Source organism: Myxine glutinosa, unplaced genomic scaffold (genome assembly GCF_964187855.1).
Source record: "Myxine glutinosa unplaced genomic scaffold, kmMyxGlut1.1 SCAFFOLD_775, whole genome shotgun sequence".
NCBI classification, from domain to species: domain Eukaryota; kingdom Metazoa; phylum Chordata; class Myxini; order Myxiniformes; family Myxinidae; genus Myxine; species Myxine glutinosa.
In genome coordinates, this window is record NW_027616870.1 from 106,117 (window position 1) to 130,000 (window position 23,884).

At 46.1% G+C, this 23,884-nt stretch overlaps 1 protein-coding gene across 1 annotated transcript in view; it reads left to right on the top strand.

Annotated features, from left to right (window-relative positions):
* LOC137428324 (piezo-type mechanosensitive ion channel component 2) overlaps positions 1-23,884 on the top strand; it is a gene marked incomplete at its 3' end in the record, with an annotated part of 148,446 nt that overhangs the window by 78,154 nt on the left and 46,408 nt on the right. Inside the window, exons 17-29 of the mRNA XM_078768965.1 lie at positions 6,537-6,704; positions 7,065-7,187; positions 7,338-7,538; positions 10,439-10,643; positions 14,828-14,923; positions 15,168-15,390; positions 16,404-16,647; positions 17,146-17,236; positions 17,532-17,697; positions 18,383-18,472; positions 21,059-21,174; positions 22,385-22,450; positions 22,741-22,841. Coding sequence (XP_078625091.1) covers positions 6,537-6,704; positions 7,065-7,187; positions 7,338-7,538; positions 10,439-10,643; positions 14,828-14,923; positions 15,168-15,390; positions 16,404-16,647; positions 17,146-17,236; positions 17,532-17,697; positions 18,383-18,472; positions 21,059-21,174; positions 22,385-22,450; positions 22,741-22,841 — 1,890 coding nt within the window. The remainder of the gene's footprint in view (positions 1-6,536; positions 6,705-7,064; positions 7,188-7,337; positions 7,539-10,438; positions 10,644-14,827; positions 14,924-15,167; positions 15,391-16,403; positions 16,648-17,145; positions 17,237-17,531; positions 17,698-18,382; positions 18,473-21,058; positions 21,175-22,384; positions 22,451-22,740; positions 22,842-23,884) is intronic.

Sequence of the window (23,884 nt, forward strand, 5' to 3'; positions counted from 1 at the left end):
TGTCATCCCTCACACCACGGGGGAGGCAAAGGAGCACTAGTTTATGGGGTTTATGGCAGTGTAAGCTCGCCGAGGGTGGGTTAGGATATATCGTGTGTAGGGATCTAGCGAAAATGACAATAGGTAACGTTAAGGTTAGGTAGCTACATTGGACAGGTAGCTGGGGACGCAGGTAGATTAGTGTGGATTATAATGACGAGGTAGCGCAATAGTTTAAAGGGACGACTGGGAGGCGCAAGTTTCAGAGGGGAGTAGTGAGATGAGATGATGCCGTGTGAGTGTTGGAGGTGTATTCAAGTGTATTGAGCAGTGTGTGAGGATTGAACAGGTGTGATTGAACAGGTGTGATTGCACAGGTGTGCAACTGAACAGGTGTATGGAGCATTGTTTGAGTGATGGTGATGGTGATGTGTGTTGTGTTGACCAACTGGTCCAGGAAGAGGAGGAGGGTGCAGGTGGCACCAGGTGTGAGTGCACAGGTGTGCAACAACAGGTATGAGGAACAGGTGTATGGAATAAATGGTAGTGTGGAGTATATGGAGTATTGGAATGGATGGTCGTGGAGTGAGTATGGTGGAAATTGTGGAGTGGAGTGGATGGTGCGAAGGTGTGAATGGGGGGAAGAGTGGACCCCCATCACGAATACCCGGGGCGGGTAGTGTAAGTGTTAGGTAGAGGGTATAGGTAAATTGTGGTTGGATATTGGCATCTGTGGTGCGGGTGGAAGAATGATGTTTGGATGGGTGCATTAGTGTTGTGGAAATGGCTGGGCGTGTAGCCTGTTAGTGTGTGTAGTTGGTTTGGGCACTCCACCACTGTGAGGATGTCGGCCAGGTGAGGCCGCAGGTGGGCTCTGGGAGCTGGTAGAGTTGTTGTGGATGGGGCCCGAGGATCCGGAGGACGGACCCGGGTAGCCCAGTGCCAGAGGGCACCAAGGGGTGACAGAGCCAGGAGGGGCCTTCCCCAATTAGATAGGTTAGGGTGAGGAGCTAGGTAAGCTCGGGTGGCAACTACAGTGGTGGAGGTGTGCAGGTGGGTAGACCTGCTGGGAGAGCTACACGTCACAGCCCAGAAATTGTGCAAGGGCACCGGGAGATGAATCGGGGGAGTGAGACCCCAAATTGAGAAGCACCACAGTTTGGTCAATGGGAATTGGTTTTTAGAACCCATAGTGTAAGTTGGCCAATGGATTGGCAGGGAAAGACCCCGGGTAATGTAAAGTGTGTTAAAGTCATTTAGAGGGTAGATAGGATGAAGGATCTCCTCGCACCATCTGCATCCACTCACCTGAGGTGACAGGTACTCCGCACCATGCCATGTTTAATTATTTTTTATGTGCAAATGTTTTGGATGTGAGACGCATCATGACGTGGGTGTGACATTGTGCTTGTTGTTCCATCTCCTCCTCCTTATGAGGATTGATGATGAATTGGGTGATGGCAAATTTTGAAGTAGAGGGATAGTGGAGACGAATTTGGAATAAGGAAAAATGGGGAGACGTGACAGTAGCGACGAATTTGTAAAGGTGTAGCTTTTGTACATATGAGGTAAGGGCAAGGGTAGTGTAGGTGACAGGGGGTGTGACGTACGGTAGGGACGAGCTTTCTCACTTCGCCCTCCGTACGCATTTCACCTTGCATTGCCTTATTGATGTGTACCCTTGTGACCTTACCCCTCGCTGATCTGTCTCTCCCCCCTTTTGTTTCCCACATGACCTGTGCGCCATTGGGCGCCGAGGGGAGCGTGCGTGAGTTGGCCATTGTGCGCCCGGAACTCTCAGAACCAGCTGTCTGCATCGATGCACCACATGATGGACCACATGTCTGTGGCCGAGCACCACTTATGGACCCCATTGGTTGGGGCATGGCCCCTCTGCTGGAACCGACCATGAGGGCCCGAAATCTTGCTGGCGGACCTTGGCCACAGGGCACCGATGCCCCACAGGTGAACCACACGTCGTCGGCCTGGTGGGCCATAAATAAATAAAAGGGACACGTTGGGTGCAAGTTTTAATACAAATAGGCCGCCAGCAAAGGAAAATGACAACAACTGGAAGAAATAATAATAGCCAGCAGAGGGAGCCGAAGAGCAAGAGATCACCTGCAGGGTTAGGGGTTGTTGTTTTTATTTTCATGAACACTGATGAACTGTGGTGACTGCACCGATTTGTGCTTTAGGGTGTATTGATGCGTTTTTGGGTGCTTTCATGGTGCGTCGATGCAGAGCAGACTGTCTCCCCCCCAGAAAGAACAATTACAGGTCCTGGGTTAGTCTTGTAAATAAAAGTAGTGTCAACTGTAAATAATGCTCCCCACCGTCAATGTATAGTTTGAAGACCATTCCGCAATTCGGTTAACTGTGGGCGTAAGTCTGTTAGGCAGGGTGCAATGGAGCAGCAGGACACATTTATTTATGTTTTAAAACTGTCGCACTCAGGGTCAGGTTAAAAGTAGAGGGAACTACACCTACGTGTCACACTAAATAAAAGTTGTAGGCCCGGGACGTGCCTAAGAGGAGGAGGGTGCAGTGTTGCGGATATGAGGACTGTAATTTTTTTATTGTATGCTTTATTATTATTATTGTTTATTCTGCGCCTCCTGCCTCCGGAGTTGTGTAAAGATAAAAAGGGCGTCTCGGTAGTTATTCCATAAACACCACATTGCAGGACCCGATAAAACCCTTGTTCAGTAGCTTATATCTTATTATGTGTCTTAGGGTAAGGCTGTGTCTCCCATTAATCTAAATACTCCATTGCACCGAGTGAAATAAGAGTAGATTCCCTTCATTCCCATTCCCAAAACCTCCATTTCCCCTTTCGTCATTGCCAGGCCTCAATTGCCATTGCCAATTACATCCCCTCCAATTGCCGCCATTGACCACGAGGCAGGGTCGGAAAAGAAGGGCGTGTCTCCACCTCGTCATAGAGGGGAGGAGTGAGCCAGCCCCGAACAACCAACCGAGCACGAGGGGTTTGGTTTGAGAGGGCGGAGGAAGAGCGTTTGGGGGAGGTTCGCAAAGGTTGAGGGGCGGGGCCTATATAACCCGCCACGGGAAGCCCCCAAGGGCAGACGAGAGGGAGACAAGCAGAGGGAGTCCGAGAGACGAGTACAAAGGAAAGAGCTGGGTCGTCAGAGCAAGAGCGCGTAGAGAGGTCCATGACAAGAGCTGAGTTGGTCGTCAGGGGTGGTCAGTGGTTGCGTTGAGTGGTTGCGTTGGGTTGCGTTGGAGAAAGAGTGGTTGGACAAAAGAAAGAGAGAGGAGAGAACCCGTCACGCCAGACCCCCCACCAGCGCGTCGGCTCCACCAAGCAGCTCCGACCCGTGACTCCGCACACACGACAGGCTCGGTGGCATCAGCGGCCGTCGAGGTCCAGCCCGACGTCCCGTGCGGGATCAAGCTCCAGCCAGCTCCGTGCTGTCCTCCCCCTCCAGCCACACACCTCCTTCCAGCAATCCACTCTGCAATTCCCCGCGTGAGTCAGTGTCTTTGTTTGTTCTGTCCTGGGTAGTAAGTAAGCCTGTTAGATAAGCTAGTATTTTCCCTGTGTCTCTAAAAGCTTTTGTATATTATTTTCGTATCTTTCCTTCTCCTTGGTTACTTTGAGCCTGTAAATAGTAATAAATAGTAATTGTATTTCAAACCTTTCTTTGCCTTAGTCTTCCTTTTCTTCACATCCGTGTCGTCTTAGTCTTTTCCCGATTGAATAGCGGTGGCGCGATACGGCCAACGTTTTGGGTGAATCGGGTTTTAGTCGGGGAATAACTGTTCGGCCGCGGTTACACCACCGCTCGGTCAAAATAACATCTAATCCGTGGACCGTAACAATATATATACACACATATATATATATATATATATATATATATATATATATATATATATATATATATATATATATATATATATATATATATATATATATATATATATATATATATATATATTTGTCTAAGCCTGGTGTTTGCTTAGCGGTTAGGGTGCTGGCTTGGGATCCTAGGATCCTGAGTTTGAATCCCGGTCGATCGTTGAATTAACACCAGGGGAGTTGACTCGGCCTGTAATCCTTCCGAGGTCGGCAAATTGAGTACCAGCTTGCTGGGATGAATGAGCCGCTCGGGTATGCTGCGTCGGAGTGGCGACCCGTCCAGGATTGTGCCCAATAACCAAAGAAGCTGCATCGTGACAGTGCAAAAATGAATGGTTATCATTATCATCATATGTTTGTGTGCATCCAGCATTATCTGTAACATTTCTCTTGTCTTCAACATATTTTGGTGTTTGTTGTTTAATCACTCTGATTTGTTATGTTCATTAATCACATGACATCACACCCAATTATTTTCTGGTCTATGTCGATCATCTGGGATGTAATCTACTGCTTTGTATGAATTTTGCACGCTAAAATGAAACCTCATTCATCGAATGTCCTGCCGTGGTTTCTCAACCCTAAAAATGTCAATTGATACATTAATTCGACCATGTTGGACAGAGCATCTGCACATACAGTCACGTGAAAAAGTAAGGACACCCCATGTAAAGTTTTGACTTTTTCAACATATTTCAACATACAGCTATTTGATCTTCATTTCAACAATATTGATAGATAAAGGTGATATAATATAACAAATATCATGAAACATTTACATTTTGTAGTCCATTGTATAATTTAAATAAACATAAATGCAAATTTTGCATGTGGAAAAAGTAAGTACACCCTTGGCTGTAATAGGTGGTATTGCCCCCTTTGGCAGAAACAACCTCAAGTAGGCGTTTCTTATAACTGTCTACCAGTCTCTGACATCGACTGGGAGAAATTTTTGCCCACTCCTCCATGCAGAATTCTTTCAGCTGTGCGATGTTTGAGGGGTTTCTTGCATGCACAGCTCGTTTCAAATCCCCCCACAACATCTCGATGGGATTTAGATCCGGGCTTTGACTTGGCCATTCCAGAACCCTCCATTTCTTTCTTTTCAGCCATTCCTTGGTGGATTTACTGGTATGTTTAGGGTCATTGTCATGTTGCAAGGTCCGCCTTTGGTTGAGCTTCAACTTCCGACAGATGGCCTCACATTATCCTCAAGCACCCTCTGGTTCAATGAAGAATTCATCGTGGATTATATGATGGTGAGCTGCCCAAGCCCTGATGCAGCAAAGCTGCCCTAAACCATAATATTTCCACCAACCATGCTTTACAGTTGGTATCAGGTTCTTGTGATCAAATGCTGTCTTTGGTTTTCGCCAAATATGTCTTCTGGTACTGTGGCCAAATAGCTCTACCTTTGATTCATCTGTCCAGAGCACATTGTTCCGTCTCGGTGTTCTTTGGCAAACTTTATTCTTGCACTGATGTTCTTTCTGGATAGCAAAGGTTTCCTCCTGGCACACCTCCTGGCACAGCCTTGTGTTGGCTTAGTGGTTAGGGTGCCGACTTGGGATCCTAGGATCCTGGGTTCGAATCCCGGTCGATCGCTGAATTAACACCAGGGGGGTTGACTCAGCCCGTCATCCTTCCGAGGTCAGCAAATTGAGTACCAGCTTGCTGGGATGAATGATCACGGTGTGTACCCCGATTTAGAATAGGTACACCGTATCTCTGCGCATCGTAAGAGCGTGACCAAGGGTTGGCATCAGGAAGGGCATCCGGCCATAAAAACATCACCTCAAAACAGGGAACCATGATTGTCATGGGGCCCGCAAGGCCAACCCCCGCTCTAGCGGGGAAAATGGCCTCAAAACGATCATTCATTCATTCATTCACACCTCCCATGTAGATCAAATATGTGCAGCCTCTTTCTAATGGTAGACTCGTGCACTTTGACATCAACAGTGGCAAGAGCTACCTGTAGGTCCCGTGATGACATTCTGGGGTTCTTAGAGACTTATTTCAGCATCTTGCGGTCTGCTCTCGGGCTGAACTTGCTGGGGCGGCCTGGCCTGAACAAGTTGGCAGTTGTTTGGAATCTTCTCCACTTGTCGATGATCTTCCGGACAGTCGAATGATTGATTTCAAATTGTTTGGAGATCTTTTTAAATCCCTTCCCAGAATCGTAGGCATCGATAACCTTCTTTCTGAAGGCCTCAGAGAGCTCTTTTGATGTAGGCATGCTGATGCCGCACACTTCAACTACAAAGAGCAAACCAAACGAAATGTCAGGTTTAAATAAGACAGGTTCCTCCAAGATCCTCTCTAACGATGTTCTAATCATTTGCACCTGGGCTGGTGCACCTGATTCTAATTTTAGGTATTTGAAGTAGTGATAAATGTAGGGGTGTACTTTCTTTTTCCACATGCAAAATTTGCATTTATGTTTATTTAAATTATACAATGGACTACAAAATGTAAATGTTTCATGATATTTGTTATATTATATCACCTTTATCTCTCAATATTGTTGAAATGAAGATCAAATAGCTGTATGTTGAAATATGTTGAAAAAGTCAAAACTTTACATGGGGTGTACTTACTTTTTCACGTGACTGTAGCAACCAAGCGCTCAAACCTGATGATACCTCCTGTGTTTTGGTATCGGATTCAGGTTTCCCTCTTGAACTGTGTCTTCGTGGTGTGCTGGACCATAGCGTTGCCCTACACCCACTTCAGACCTTACGCTTCCAGTATATCTACAGTCTGGACATCAGTGATCATTGTTGCCAAGATGGTCTACCAGCTAAAGGTGGTGCAGCCCAACATGCTGCAATGTCTGGTAAGAAGTTCTCCAAAATCTCTTGTGACAGCCTTCATCTTCAATGACCACCACTTTTTGATGCCCTGGCATTTTAATATGTGAATGTCAACCCCTCCCCACCCCCCCCCCCCCCCCCGCACCCCCAATCCCTCCACCCCCATTCCCTCCATCCCCATTCCCTCCACCCCCATTCCAACTCCCTTAATATCATTTGGGGTTTAATGGAGGGATTATAGTACTATAGAGCACAAAAAAACACTCAGTCTTGCTGTTAATGATGAAAAGCATTTGCCACGCATGGTCAGCTCGTTCAGTACATGCAGCCAAAATGGGTGATGTCATGGTTATTAACTTGTGGACCTTTTTCCTGGTGACCAGAAAGTCATTAATTCAACGGGAAATCATTCAAGACTAATCATTGAGCCTGTAGACTCAGCCACTTGGTGGGGTCTTCGGCAACAGAGCCATGACATCCCGGTGAATGTGTTCTGGTATATCAAGGTTCGTGGATCATCTCCGCCAGAACCCCAATCTCTATCTGTTTGCTTGTACTTCCTGTTCTCTCTCGGTTTCAGTTCAAACCCCTACTGCTATTACAACCTTTATTTACTTTTAACACAACTGTCCTCCCTTGCACCGATTTACCTCCAGGACCACCTGCTGGTTCTGGCTGTCTTGCTGCTGGAAGTGATGGTCACCCGGCGCCAAACACTGTGCCTCTCGAAACTGCACGAACCTCCGCCTGCACCGGGCACTCTGTTCCAAAATACAAAGCGATCCAGCCTGGATTCAGGATTGCTACCCTGCATCAAGTACTTTGTGAACTTTACCTTTTACAAGTTTGGATTGGAGGTGAGTAGGCAGGGATATTGGAACACTCCCACTTCGGAGAACCAATGTTGAGATAACAATGTCGTCCTGTGTTTGTAGGGAAATTATAATGGAAAGATAAACGGTTTATACACTGTGATTATACATTTCTCCTACGGTTGTCTGCTACCATGATAACAGTAGATGTTACCGCATGTATCTATTCTGCTGAGAGGTAAGCTACGCCCAGCTCCCTCTCAGCTGAAGTCAATTCTGGTCGACCATGAGGTTGAACAGATGTACTCACTCTCTCAGATGATGAGGCGGCTTGACGAGAGCTGTGTGGACAGCTCCAGGGCTTCAGTTCAGGTGCATAAAGAGCTGACAGCCATCCACCGCACTCAGACTTGTCTCTAGTCATCTTAACTTTTTCTTGCATCGGACTATAGAGCCTGGTGTTGGCTTAGCGGTTAGGGTGCCAGCTTGGGATCCTAGGATCCTGGGTCCAAATCCCGGTCGATCGCTGAATTAACACCAGGGGGGTTGACTCAGCCTGTCATCCTTCTGAGATTGGCAAATTGAGTACCAGCTCACTGGTAATTCCGTGTGTGTCGCAAGAGGCGACTAACAGGGTTGGCGGCAGGAAGGCCATCCGGCCATAAAACATTGCTTCAAAAAGAGGACCAAGGTGCCCAAAAAAGACCAACCCCCGCTCTGCGGGGGAAAATGGCCTCTGAAGGTGGTTTGGACTATAGTGTGCCTGGACGATAGAGTGAGGGTTATGTCGTGTAACTCATCCTCACTTGAATGCAACTCGCACGCAAGTCATATCAACATCCGTCAGACCCCTCTTAACTCCCGTGGTGATGGGCGTGTGATGAAGCAGCAAGTATGGATACACGAGACGTTGTAGCCACGGACTGAGTATGTAGAAACTGAATATCTCCAGACTAATGCAAGAAAGCATTCAACAGGCCTTTATTGAAGAATTGAGCAGCCAACTGGAATCATTCCACCTTGACTCCCAAGATATTGAAGAAAACCGGGCTTCATTTGGACATTCAGTAAATGAAACCCCATCAACTGTTAGCCTTACAATATGTGAACACCAAGACTGGTTTAATGACAATGACGCTTCTATATAAGGCCTACCTGAATGACAACACCTCAACTCCCAAGAAAACGGCTTTCGACAACATTTGCATGACAGTCCAGTGCAAACTCAGGGAGATGCAAGACTAATGGCTGAGCAACATTGCAGACAAGATCCAGTCGTACGCAGACAGAAATGACATGTAGAGATTCTATGATGCCCTCAGCACAATCTACCGGCCTAAGTTATTCTGAACATCCCCAATCCTCGGAGCTGATGGCACAACTCTGCTCACAGACGAGAACAATATTCTAGAGAGATGGGCAGCACACTTCATCGTTGTTCTCAACCGGCCTGTCAACCATTAGTGAAGAAGCAATCAGTCATCTTCCCCAAATCAAAATCAACATGTTACTTGCAGATCTCCCACTCTGACAGAAACTGGGCCATCAGACTTCTCTCAAACCCCAAAGGAGCAGATGTGATACCAACAGGGTTCTACAAAGCCGGCATTTCACATATGCTTGAAAAATTGATGGAACTCATCCAGTCAATGTGGAGATGGGAAGTATTACCATAGGAATACAAGGATGCCTCCATTGTCCACCTGTACAATCAGAAAGGAAATCACCACGTCTATGATAACCACTGAGGCATCTCACTGTTGTCAACACCTGAAAAAGTCCTCTCAGGAATTGTGCAGAATCGTTGAATACAGCACGTCAACATGAAGCTCTTACCGGAAAGTCAGCATGGCTTAAGGAAGGCCAAGGAAAAGTCGATGTGGTGTTTGCAGCTCGCCAACTTCAAGAGAAATGTCAGGAGTGAAACTCTAGTCTCTATATCACCTCCATCTACCTGGCAAAAGCTTTTAACCCCATCACCAGAGAGGACCTCTGGAAGAACATGGCAAAGTTTGGCATTCATTCACCTCGACTATGAAATCAAAGTCAGGATGGTAAAAGCTAGTGTAGCTGTTGGAGGACTCTGCGCACAACTCTGGGACTGCAGAGGTATCAATCTGAAAAACTGAAGGTATGCAAGGCAACCATGTTACCAACTCTGTTGTATGCTTGAGAAACATGGACAGGGTACGATAGACGCAGCAACAAGTTGAAGCACTTTCACATGTGTTGCTTGAGGTAACTGCTAAGGATGAAATGGCAAGATAAGTTGCTGATATGGAAGTCCTTACTTGGGTAGATATGCCAAGCATCCAAACTACTGATGATAGCCCAGCTGAGATGAGCAGGCCACATCACCGGGGTCTCTGATGAGCGTCTACCCAAGATTATCGATGGAGACGTGAAGTCATGCTAGAGTTCCCACAGAGCCCCAAAAGTCGCTTTAAGGACTCCCTCAAGTCTTTCCTGAAAAACGTAATTTGTAGACCCTGTGTTGTTCTTCGAGATTGATCAGCCTGACTGTTCATTTTCAAATTTACATTTCATGTATATAGCCATCTTCGACTGCAAAAGATAACCAATTTATATGGTTATGGAATCAGCTGGAAGGCCTATACGGCTAAGTCAATGCCCTTAAATGGACGGCATTCCCCATTTGTCAATATTCTGCTGGATTTGCACGAGAATGGCATTTTCAGTCCACGCCAGTTTCACCTGAAATGAAGAGGCATGCATGCTCCCAACCAAAGGGGACTAGGAGGAGATGCATAAAATAATTATGGAAAAGCAAATAATAATAAAGAATCAAAGCACAATAGGCCCTCAAGATTAGAAACAGGGAAATGAGACGCAGTACGATTTGTGGTAGTGACTCACAGTGGATTTGACCACATGGTGTGAAAACTCGACAGCATTTAAAACCGGTGTACGTTTTACCTCGACAGGTGTGCTTCATGCTGGTGGTAAATGTAATCGGCCAAAGGATGGACTGCATGGCGGTTATACACAGCCTGTGCCTGCTGGTGGCCGTCTTGTGTCGCAGACGACGAGCCATCGCGGCCCTTTGGCCCAAGTATTGCAGAATATTGGCCGTCCTGTTGCTGCTTCAGTATTTCTTTTGTGTCGGTGCTCCACCCACACTGTGCAAAGGTGAGACTCGCTGACTCTTCCTGTGGAACATGTCCCAGGGGGTGAACAAGTGCAAGAGCTACCCTGAAAGCAATGACTTCCATAATTTCGAATTTTTACAGTGTAGCCCATAGGGCAATGTATGTACATGCATTCAGAAAGTATTCAGACCCCTTCACTTTTTCACATTTTGTTATGTTGCAGCCTTATGCTGAAATCGTTTAAATTCATTTTTCCCCTCATCAATCTGCACTCAATACCCCATAATGACAAAGAGAAAACAGGATTTTAGAAAGTTTTGCAAATTTATTAAAAAGAAAAAACTGAAATATCACATTTACATAAGTATTCAGACCCTTTGCTATGACACTTGAAATTTAGCTCAGGTGCCTGACTGATGAGACAGCTTCCCATGACAACACTCCACCGATCTGGGCTATATGGCAGAGTGGCCAGACGGAAGCCAAACAGTTCAATCTTGGTTTCATCAGACCACAGAATCTTGTTTCTCACAGTCTGAGAGTCCTTTAGGTGCTTTTTTGCAAACTCCAAGCGGGCTTTCATGTGTCTTTCACTGAGGAGAGGCTTCCGTCTGGCCACTCTGCCATAAAGCCCAGATCGGTGGAGTGTTGCAGTGATGGTTGTCCTTCTGGAAGTTTCTCCCATCTCCACACAGGATCTCTGGAGCTAGCCAGAGTGACCATCGGGTTCTTGGTCACCTCTCTTACCAAGGCCCTTCTCTCCCGATTGCTCAGTTTGACCGGGCGGCCAGCTCCAGAAGAGTCCTGGTTGTTCCAAACTTCTTCCATTTAAGAATTATGGAGGCCACTGTGCTCTTGGGAACCTTCAATGCAGCAGAGATTTTTTTGTAGGCTTCCGCAGATCTGTGCCTCGACACAATCCTGTCTCTGAGCTCCGCAGGCAGTTCCTTCGACCTCATGGCTTGGTTTTTGCTCTGATATGCATCGTCAGCTGTGAGACCTTATATAGACAGGTGTGTGCCTTTCCAAATCATGTCCAATCAATTGAATTTACCACAGGTGGACTCCAATCAAGGTGTAGAAACATCTCAAAGATGATCAAGAGAAATGGGAGGAACCTGAGCTAAATTTCAAGTGTCATAGCAAAAGGTATGAATACTTATGTAAATGTGATATTTCAGTTTCTTCTTTTTAATAAATTTGCAAAACTTTCTAAAATCCTGTTTTCTCTTTGTCATTATGCGGTATTGAGTGTAGATTGATGAGGGAAAAAATGAATTTAAACGATTTCAGCATAAGGCTGCAACATAACAAAATGTGAAAAAAGTGAAGGGGTCTGAATACTTTCTGAATGCACTGTATGTATGTATGCATGTTCATTCCGCCGGCATTTTGCAGGTTTATTCCCTTTAAAAATCGCTTTCTCTGCAACCGTTGGTCCGATTGACACGATATATTCACCATAGGAGCACCTCATCCTGTGGAATTTTTCTTGATAAATATGATGTCATAGGTCACGTGGTACATGCGCCATCTTGTAAAAAGAAAAACTTTGCACCTCTATATCTGAAACCGCTCCATAGAAAGAATGGAAAGGTGGCTCATTGTAAAGTACTCCCCATGAGGAATAACATATGTTAACGATGACGTCATAAATCGACAAGTAGAACGCTTGATCCAATCAGTATGAAATTTCTTCACCGTGATCTAGGGATAAATTGGGAGAGAAAAAAAAAATGATGTCATCGGTCACGTGGTTCAGCAGCCCTAGGGCAATGCCATCTGGAATAGCGTTTTTCTGTCCATCTGGTGTATTTCTGTCCACTTGGCTAAAGATGGTGGAAGAAGAAATGCGGGCAAGGGGGTTAACAAGGAAAGATGCAGAAAATAGGGCAAAATGGAGAAGATTGTCATGGGGACCGCAAGGCTAACCCCCGCTGTAGCAGGGAAAATGGCCTTAAAATGCATGTTGTTGTTGTTGTTGTTGTCCATTCGGTGTATGTATGTATGTCCCTCACAAACGTTCACCAATCAGAGCTGATGATCTGGTCACATGACAGAGGGACAGCAGATCCTCCCACTCAGCAGATCCCAGCCCGGCTATGCCGTTGTTAGACTGTCGGTCTTTTTTTTCTCAGTTATTTGATTATTCCCTTTAGCTAATAAATAATTATTTGTATTCCTAAATGACAGAAATTCTTCTGGTGGAAGAGCCAAGAGAAGGTTAGCGTTGTTCCAAACTGGCAAGAAAGTTTCCAGCAAAGTATATAATGGATGACATGACGATGAAAAAAGAAAATCATTAACAGCTCGATTTGCATTCCTAACAAAAATGATATCCTCAAAACATCCATGAAGGTTATCCTTTAAAGGACGAACAAAATGTCTGATGTGGAATGCAAGGAGACCGTTAGAGCACCGAGTCTGCATTCTTTGTGTAATGGTCTCTGATATTCTCAGACTTTGGGTTGCCCCGTTTGGCGTTCCCATTTGAGCACATGGATTATGATGCTGGAATACAATCCCATGTGTTTTGTTTTATTTGCTTGTTGCCTGATAATGTACTGGCACCTTATGTAAAGGTATACCACCAAGTGCAGAAAAACCTATCTTCTCATAGGTTCACACATTGTGGCTCAGATGGAAGGTCTTCTGATGTCTGGAAGATTTCTGCTCCGATGGTATCAGTGTGCCGTCCTGTTTGTAACGCTACGAGGTTATGCTTGTACCTCCAGGCATGTAGTCTATAAATATGGCTTCCGTAATATCGCATTGCATGTTCGCTGTGACTTTGTGTCTTCATTGATTTGATCTTCACTCAGAGTTGTGACTCTCCTTTTTTAATTAACACCACAGTGGAAATGTCGCGCCCCAAAACAAGGAGTGGCCCGCTGAGTGGAAAAACAAAAAAGAAGATGGGAAAATAAAATCAGGATGGGGGTGCCGCAGATAATTGGACCATAGTAAAATAAATAGGGGGTGAGGTGCTTCAAGGAACTGTACGATTGTACGAATGAACAAGGAACCTTCAGATGGCGCCAACTAGTGGCCTCGTAATGGTCCCCGCTCCTTGGAATCCTGTGTTCTGGGAGGCTCCAGTCACGAACTGCCAGAGAAGGGCACCCGAGATTATGCGTCGGATGATGAGACAGCTTCCCAGCGCTACACCCGGGTTCGGCCTCTAGATTTCTGGGCCCTAGATTATGTGCCGGATGATGAGACGGCTTCCCAGCGCTACACCCGGGTTCGGGCCTCTAGAATTCTGGGCCCGAGATTACGTGCCGGATGATGAGACGGCTTCCCAGCGCTACACCCGGGTTCGGGCCTCTAGCTTTCTGGGCCCGAGATTATGTGTGGGCCCGAGATTATGTGCCGGATGATGATGAGACAGCTTCCCAACGCTACACCCGTGTTTGGGCCTCCAGCTTTCTGGGCCCGAGATGATGTGCCGGATGATGAGACAGCTTCCCAGCACTACGCCCGGGTTCGGCCTCTAGCTTTCTGGGCCCGAGATTATGTGCCGGATGATGAGACAGCTTCCCAGCACTACACCCAGGTTCGGCCCTCTAGCTTTCTGGGCCCGAGATTATGTGCCGGATGATGAGACAGCTTCCCAGCACTACACCCAGGTTTGGGCCTCTATCTTTCTGGGCCCGAGATTATGTGCTGGATGATGAGACAGCTTCCCAGCACTACACCCAGGTTCGGCCCTCTAGCTTTCTGGGCCCGAGATTATGTGCTGGATGATGAGACAGCTTCCCAGCACTACACCCAGGTTCGGCCCTCTAGCTTTCTGGGCCCGAGATGATGTGCCGGATGATGAGACAGCTTCCCAGCTCTACACCCAGGTTTGGGCCTCTATCTTTCTGGGCCCGAGATTATGTGCTGGATGATGAGACAGCTTCCCAGCGCTACACCCAGGTTCGGGCCTCTAGCTTTCTGGCGGAAAGCTTGTGGGAACACCGACTCTGGCGGTACCCTCTAGCAGGCAATACAGAACCAGGAGTGCAACCCAGAAGGCAGAATGAACCCCCCAAAAAACCAACAAATGTGGCCATCTGTCCCAAACACGTGAAACATAATGGATTTCCTACACTCAATATCAGTAAAATTGTTTTGTTTAATATGATATGCTTGCTCTTGTCTGTTTGCATAATGCTTCTCTGTGCTAATTATAATAAACAAATAAAACTCGAATGTTTTCCTGTTTCTCGGTGTTTGCAGAGTACCCCTGGGGTGGAGGAAAGCTCAACTCCAGGTTGATCAAGTGGCTTTTCCTGCCCGACTACCTCTCACCACCAAATGCTATGCTGCTCATGAGTACGTTGGAAAGTCTTCTCCTTCTCCTCCTCATCATGGTCGTCTCTTTGTATTCCCCACCTCTTCCTTCCATATGTCCTCTTCCAGATACATATTTCTCAGTGAATAGTTTTGAGAGCAGGCATAGAGAAATTTGATAACTTTTCGGGAATAAGACAAACCTCGTGTTGACTGGCGAGGTCGATTGTACGAGGCGAGGCTCTGTTCATCGTGATCTTTCTTTGTGATTCCTAACCCTCTCTAGATGACTTCCTGCTGCTCCTGTGCGCGGTGCTGCAGCAGCAGGTGTTCAAGGATGAACAACAGAGTGAAATCCTGGCCCGTGCTGGGAGTAACGACGAACAGGCACTCGATCCGCATCGTGATCAAAGTCTTGATGCACGTGATCACCGTTATCATAACATGGGTCACAGGGAGATCAGCATCAGACCAACGAGCCTCTTCATCCCCAACTTCTTGTACTGTCGGCAAGTAACAAATTATGTCCGCTATTGGCTCCCCTAAATATTTAATTCGCCATTACAGACAAACGCTGTTTCAGACGACAGGTTTTCTTTTGTTTTCGCAACACAAGCTCATGAAGTCTCACGATCAAAGATGTTCGACATTGTTTGACCACCTGTGTGTTGCCTTTGGCAATGATGTCATGTAACCATCGCTGTCTTTATACAAAGACTAAAGGAGTGTGCGAGCGTGGATAATGGATTCGATTTTTCATCTTCTGCCCTCTGGTTGAAAGTTGGTTTTGTTGTGCGTTCGCAGTTTGTCTTTTGCTCTGCTTTTTCTTTACCTGCATGATTGTTTATTTGTTATTACTAGCAACGGTACCCGCCCCTATGGGCGGGGCTTCAATTGGGAGGCCAAAATGAAAAGGAAAAATATCAGAAATTGAGGCTTTTTTTATTTTAAACGATTCATATAAACATCCGTTAAATCATATCACACGCAAATCATCAAAATCTAAACAGTATGTGTAGAATTTCAATAAAAGCCACATCGCTGTTCATATCGGTAAATATTATTCCATCGTGTTTGGAAAAACTGGAAAATTGGAAAAAAATTGTGAAAATAATATGGCCTATTTTACTCCAGGGGGTCCCAGGATTACCCACCCAAAATTTCGTTGCGATTGGTTCAGCCGTTTTTGCGGTACCTGGGAACGGACAGACAGACATTTGGTGAATTATAGTAAGATAATTCTACATGACTGTTTTGTCATCTTGGTAGCAGGTGGTTATTTCGATACTCCATAAAAAAGGTACTCGGATTATTGTCTCGCGTTGAAAGGTATTTGTTTTGAGGTCGTTTTATCATTGACCGTTCAGTTTGAAAAACACCTGTAAGTTAATCGGTTATGTCTATTGTATTGTCTTCTTTCTGACATTTGAAGCAAAGTGCACTATATTGGTTACATTTCCTTCCACGTTTAACAATAGCTGACCTCTGACCTCTTTGTGTTTATTCCATTCCCTCCATATAGGTCCTACCTGGACATGATAAAGGTCGGTGTTTTTGCTCACCTGTTCTGGCTCAGCCTCATCGTCATTTTCATCACCGGAACAACACGTGTCAGTGCAACTTGCATCTTGTATTTTGTCGCTTGCTTTTACTTCCTGCTGTTTGGTGGACACCTCCTTCTCAAGCCCCTACATCAGCTGCTCCGCCTTTGGGATTACCTCATCGCATACACGGTCTTGGTCATCACTGTGCGTAACATCCTCTCGGTACGAAATGCTTCATGGTGATGCAAACCAATGACGTCGCCGTGCGGATTTTACTTTATCTTTTCGTATTCGGTGATGAGGAATTTGGGTAGCGTTACATTTTCATCCGTAACAATTTAGCGACTGTCCAAGTTGCCCTGATGACATCAAGAGTAAACCGCAATGTGCGGAATCGCATCACACTTAAACTGGACATTGTAGAACATCAAGATTGCACGCCTCACTTGAGGTCATTAGTTAGCCGGCTGGGCTTTTAACCAACGCTCCATAGTAACATGGTAATTGCCATGGTGCGCGCATGGTTTTCAGAAGCTTTGAATCCAAATCTGTGAAGCTGCTGCCTTCAGTAGAATTTGAACCTGCAACCAGGCCAGTGTCCTCACCACTCGAGGCCACCACGGCCATGGAGAAAATTAAAGTGTTTATAGGTGATGATGAACCTGATGATGGCGGATTGTTTTTTGTAGTTTCTTCTTCATTCGTGATTTGTTCTCTCAGGTTGGGGCCTGCGTTTACCTCAAAGAATTGGGGCAAAGACATTGCTGGTTCATTCAGCTGTTCAGCCTCGACTGCTCTGTCCCAGGCTACAGTGAGACTTTTTGACAACATCCTTTACTCCTTACTCTTCTTCTTCTACTTTGTAATAATGTTTTTAAACTTCCGCATGCCATTGGAACACTTACCATCATAAATGCTTCTTTTAAAAAAATATCCTTCACCTGCTTATGTCTCAATAATCTTTTCAGAGAGAACAATGATGCATTAACCAACCAGTTGTGATCATGGAAAACTCTCTTTGAAATTAAAGAAACTTTTTGTTGGTGGTTTCAGTTTACTTGTATTCCTTTCATGTTCCTCCTTTCTTTTTTCCCTTTTGCCCTTAGACCTTGAAGAAGAGAACACTGAATGTGAATTACCTCATAATGAGCCCAGTATCGCCTGGGATGCTGTTTGTCTCATGTTCCTCCTCCTGCAGCGTCGTGTCTTTCTCTCGTCGTACTTCAGCTATGTTGTCGCTGATCTCCGGGCCTCAACTCTGCTCGCTTTGCGGTGAGTGGTTTAGTATCACCCACGCCGAGTCTAGCACCACAGCACAGCTATATGTTGGACTTGGTGTGAGACTTGGTTTGAAGTTGGTGGCGGATCGACAACAACAACAACAACAACAACAGGCAATTTAAAGCCATTTTCCCTGCTAGAGTGGGGGATAGCCTTGCGGTCCCCATGACAATCTTCTCCATTTTGATCTATTTTCTGCATCTCCCCTTGTTAACCCCCTTGCCCGCATTTCTTCTTCCACCATCTTTAGCCAAGTCTTTCTCGGTCTTCCCCGTCCTCTACTTCCTTCTACATTTATTCCCATCACTCTTTTCAACCAGGCACTTTCATCCTTCCTCAACACATGACCAAACCATCTCAACCTGTTTCTCTTCACAGCATCAATCACAGGCTCTATTCCCATCATCTTTCGCAATTTATCATTTGTCTTCCTCTCTCTCAACGATACTGCGCACATCCACCAAACCATTCGCATTTCCACCCTTTCCAGCCTTCGTTGCTGCTCTACATTCATTACCCAAGTCTCGCTCCCATAAATCATAACACTTCTCATACATGCAGCATGCACCTTTTCCACCCACACGGTGGATCGTCGTTGGAGTAAAAAGTTTAAAATGCTATGATAGTTTTTGCTGTTGCTGCTGCGAGCACATCGCTCCTGTTTGTGCTGATGCAGGGGAGCCGAGCTTTTCCAAGCCAGCATCATTAAAGCCGTCAAGGCGAGAATGGAGGCCGAGCAGAAGTCTGTGAACCTGCTGAAAAAACAGTGAGAAGCTTCTTCTTTTTGACATTTTCTGCCACTCCCTTTGCCTTCACACCATCTGCACGATGGTAATGGGACAGTTCGGTTTCAGCAAGATTAGTTGGTGGTCGGCTCTCATCAGAGCTTTCTTCCTCTGGATGATCCGAGCCTTAAGTTCACTCATTTCACATGTACGAACTGCACCCACTGCCGTTTCAAATCCACAGCTGTTGGAAATTTGTGCATGGTATGCCCTGTTAAATGTCTGTTTCTGCAGAATTGAACTACAGCTTTTTGGCATTGTCCATATATCATACTAAAATGATAAATTGTAAGAAAAGAACAGCAATTATTAAATATAAAGAACAGTAACACAGGATATCTCAATAACACACGTGCTAATGTATTGTTACGGACGCGGTTTAGATGTTATTTACCGAGCGGTGGTATTGCCGCGACCGAACAGTTATTCCCCGACTAGACCCCGATTCCACCCAGACGTTGACCAAATCGCGCTATGCCAAATCAATGATAGAAAGGACACGACGACTGGGAAAGAGGAAACGACGCAAGGGGTACAGTTCTCAAGACCTCCGGAGGAGGGTATAATTACAGTGGTGGAGAAAAGGGGGTAGATTACACGGCAGAGTGAGGTAAAAGACACAGAAGAGATGGGCACTTAAATACAATCTTATCTATTCCCGGACAGACCACAGACAAACGGAACAAGGCTGACTTACACAGGGATTGATGGCAGGGAGGGACAGGTAGTTCGATGGCACAGGGTGCACCTTGGCTCGGGGACAGGATAAAGCACGGTCCAGTCCAGAAGATGCGGGGAGGCCTCACAGCGCTCGGAGGGTACGTCTTGCTTGCTCCAAGCTCAGCGCGCATCTGACGTCACCACTCCCTCTCTTGCGCATGCTCAACGAGGAGTGACACGCCCTCGGCTGGTTGGTTCCGCCCCAACTGGGGGGCCGGTCCGCCGCTTCCATTGGGTGCGGGGATTACCGGGCTCCGCCCTTGACGAGGGGCCGACAGGGAGCCCCTGTTTGTTAACCCCGTCAAGCACATGTTCGATGGTGGCTCGTTGGGGAGGCCTGGTGCCCTCCCAACACCCCCCTACCAACCAAGCCGGAGTGAGGACGCGCACTCCCCGCGCCCGCCGCTGCCGTTGCTGTTGTTGTTGTTGTTGTTGCTGAACCGTGAGGAAGAGCTGCGGGGAGGTATTGGGAGGTCCTAAACTTCCTAACGGTGCCATACAATCACATTCTGGTGCAACGAAGGGTCAGAATTAATGGAAACAAGTCCTTAACTGACATAGACTAAGAATAACTAACAAGATGTCCTATAGTTGTCTTACATGAGATGCGGTGAACCTGGGCACGACATTTAATGGGGGAAATAGGGGGAGGTCGGGTCTACAGAGTGTTGTTTACAGAAAATGGGACTAGGGAATGGGGGATTGGGGATAGTTGGGAAGTATTGAGGAAATAGGGGAATATTTACAAGCGGATATGGATGGATGCAAATCCCATATCCGCAACAGTATAATAACCCCTTCATGCTCGAGTGACTTTATTTTTCACGATATTCATTTGTTTTATGATAATAAAATTCTGTACGAACTGAAAATAATCTTTCCAGCAATGGATGTTCAAGTTAAATAAAACACAAATTTCCCTAAAAAATCTTTTTTTATTTATTTGCATGGTTCTTTTGTTACAGTTTGGACAAGATCATCCCCAAACACATATTTTTACATAAAATTTTCAAAAACGATGGGGTGGGGAGTGGGGAGGCATGCCCCTAGACTCCCATGTTGGGGGGGGGGGGGGCATGCCGCTGGACGCCTGTGGGGGGAGGGAGCATGCCCCTGGACTCCTCTGTGTGGGGGGGGGGGGGGGCATGCTATATTACTTATTACATATTTCCAAGTCTGTATTCTACCATAGCATCATTTGTTAAAAGTCATACAGCCTAAATCCAACACTTTTACCTGGACAACACTGAGGTTAAAGCACTCTTTTCACGGGTATATTTTTCCTGCTTCCCTTCCCCCTCCTCCCCCAAAACGGAGAGGCCTGTCAAAGCCACCTCCCACCACCCCCCCGCCCCCAACCCCCAAAACCCAAAAGACGCCCCCAACCCCCAAAACCCAAAAGATGTATATGTAGTATATCTTTCCCCTTCCTCTCCCCTCACCTCACACACCCCTCCCCCTTCCACTCCCCCCACTCCCTACCTCACCCCTCCTACCTCCCCCCCCCCCTCTGGCAGCACCTGCAGAGGGGGATTGTCTGTCTATTGCACCAGGTTGTGGTAAATGGCATTGCACCAGGTTGTGGTAAATGGCATTGGTTCAAGGCGAAGAGGAAGCGGATCAGAAGGGGTAATTTTGCTTTCTTCTCTCACGGTCCTAAGAGGGTCTTCTCTTATAATGCCCCCTTTTGTAGGAGCTCATTGTACTGAGGATTTACCATGTGAGGTCAGTCAAAACATCTTTCTATATAAACAGGTCACAGCACTATGCATCTGATTACTACATCTCAAACTAGTGTTCAATCCAACATAAGGTCTTTGTTTCGTGTGTCCTTTTGTTATTTTCAGGATGAGAAAAATAAAAATGGGGCAGGAGAAGATCAGAAGAACTAAGTCTCAGGGTTGGACACAACACCAAGAGAAGACAGAAACCTCCACACAATCGACCAGCATCCAATCACAAGGTTTGGCCTGTACTCTAGCCAAATATGCTCAGCCCTTCATTTTTCTAGAGACAAAGGTTTTCTCCAAACATCCCAAAATATTTCTTTCCTCTTATCACCCTCTTCAAAATCTTTCTTTCCTTGGGACCCAAACAACCTCCATATTTAAATTATTTTCTTTTTCCAAAATCTTTGCCCGCCCATCTTTGCCCACCCATCTTTGCCCACCCCCTGTCAAGCAGATAAGCAGAACGTACCTCTCTCCCATATGAACCGATGCGTTATTGTGACACCGAGACCATGACACCAAAGCGGGGGTTGTTTCATAATCTTAGACACGCATCGGTTACCCAACATTTTGGTCATTAGCACCAAATGGTGGCCTGTGCACTGTTTACACGTGCGAACATGTAAACAATATCAATAACACCCATCACCCATTAGAACTCATGCCCCACCGGTGCGCACCCAGACCATCACAGTCACAGACAGGTAGAAGGTGTGGAGACCCTAAGGACTCCAACCAGGTCCAAAGTGAGTGAGCCAGGTGACGCCGAGACAACTCTGCCATCGTACACATACGCGATGTTTAGGATAAACCTCTAAAAAAGATGGCAGTGCCCAGTCATCATTAAATTTTACAAGTTGGATGTCATAAGCCTAAAATCAAAATTAACTTTGACACAAGAGGCTATTAGGCCCAGAAAATGTCAGGTTATGATTGTTTGTCAGAGCTGTATATTTTAAAGTGCTGAGCGTCAAGCAGATAAGCAGAACGTACCTTTTTTAGGTCTTTGGTATGAATGACTCTGACGGGGTTTGAACCTCCGACGTCACAGTCTCGGAGCGGACGCTCATCGCCGAGGCTGGTTGAAAGACATGGCATCTCAGTTGGCATTGAAACCCACAACACCTTGCTTAGGAGGTCAATTCCTTATCCTTTAGACATTTCATTGTATGACTCTTTTGGTGACACAAATTTCACCTTTCAAAGCCATGATTTGGGGTTGCGGGTTATTTTATCACTTTAAAAAACCGGGGGACAATTTTGCCGGGTTTACTGGACGTCTAATTTGGATGTCGATGTCAATCGATGCTCATTGGCTCGGCCTCTCTTTCTCTTCATTGTGCTTGTGCGTCACTTATTTAGCTTCATCTCCTGTTTATTCTATGCTTTCTATATTTATTTATACATGCGGACTCACCTCACCACCTTCTGACGTTTCCACAGATGAAGGACAAGAGCCAGACATGCACAAGCGCTGGTGGGCGCGCTGGCATGGTGATCATGCACATAGTGAGTCTTCACTGCGGCTCGGCCTGTTCGGCTAACTTCCCTCCATACATCCCTGACTGCACACGTCGGATCATGTGTCCATGTTGCATCCCGCTGATCATAATACCCCTCGCCCATCCCAAAGTCTTGCCTTGCTCCTCAGTAATTAATAGTGACAGGGTTTTTTTCCTTCCTTTGGTTGATTCATTTTTTCTCTTTGGAAACAATCATTCTGAGTCGTATGCCAGAAGTAAACTATAATCAAAGCACCGTGTTTACCTTCACGTCTCCTCATCACGACTTGTGTGCAGTGATACACAGCGGAGACTACTTCCTCTTTGAGAGTGATGATGAAAATGAAGAAGAAGAAGAGGAGGTGCAAAAGGAAGGACCCATAAAAGGGGCTGTGCAGGTGATATGCTAGCCTCACCTGAAGGGGGAACGCTATTTTAATCATTATATGTTTGTGAGTCTGCACGCAGATCTTCTTTAATACAGGTCATTCATTCTCAGATCGAACCTAATATATATATTGTTACGTTTGTGGGGGTAGGTAATGAAATACCTTAGGAAAGTTAGAATCGTGTAGGTTTAGAATGCTCCATATGCCGTGAAGAATTTCGATGTAGTAAGTAGACCATCTGTCTGGGAAGAGCGTTTGCATATCGCCATAAGGAGCGTGGCTTTGTGCTAATTAATTATAGGGCTTAAAGATTAATTACCCAGTGCGTAATTTGCCGCCTGTGATCTTCCCTCTGTCTTTATTACAATTAAAAAGCCCATCAAACGACAACAGCGATGCAATGGACTCATTCGCTCACAACGCCGCCAGGGCTAATTAACAACCAACATAATAGACTCCTCCCCCCAACGAGGAAGAATCCATAATCTTGCACTCTCTCATTCTGGCTCTCGGCTCGAGCGGGCACTATTGTTTCGGGTGCGCTGGTGATGAGACGTGTCGGAGCTTTGGAAGTTTTGCAACGTCGGAGGAGGGGGTGTTGTTGACTGTGGTGCTTTTCGGGGGAGGAGAGAGCTGCGTATCATTTGGCGGTGGAAGCGAGGAAGGGCCGGTTGGCAGCTTGTTCATGCCTGGGCGTTTTTTGGCACCATTTGTTGGTGCGCTTCCCACGTGGTGGTTTGCAGGCAACGAACGCCAAGCCCCCTTGTTGAGACCAGAGTTACGCGCCGGCCGGCAGAAACATCATTTATTTTTATTTAAAATTTCCTTGTGTTTGTATACGAGTCTGATGGAGACGTCTCAAATTAGGAAATGTTTTTTTTTATTTTTTATCTCACACTCATTTTAATTGCCTCACGATTATTTTCATTAAATCCTCTATTTTAGCATTTCATTCTTGTATTGTGGATTTTGCTTGTTTGTGTTTGTGGGTCGAGTCATTAAAAACTCCGTGTAGGCCGTCCGATCAGATAAGGCTTTGGGCCATCCCGCCA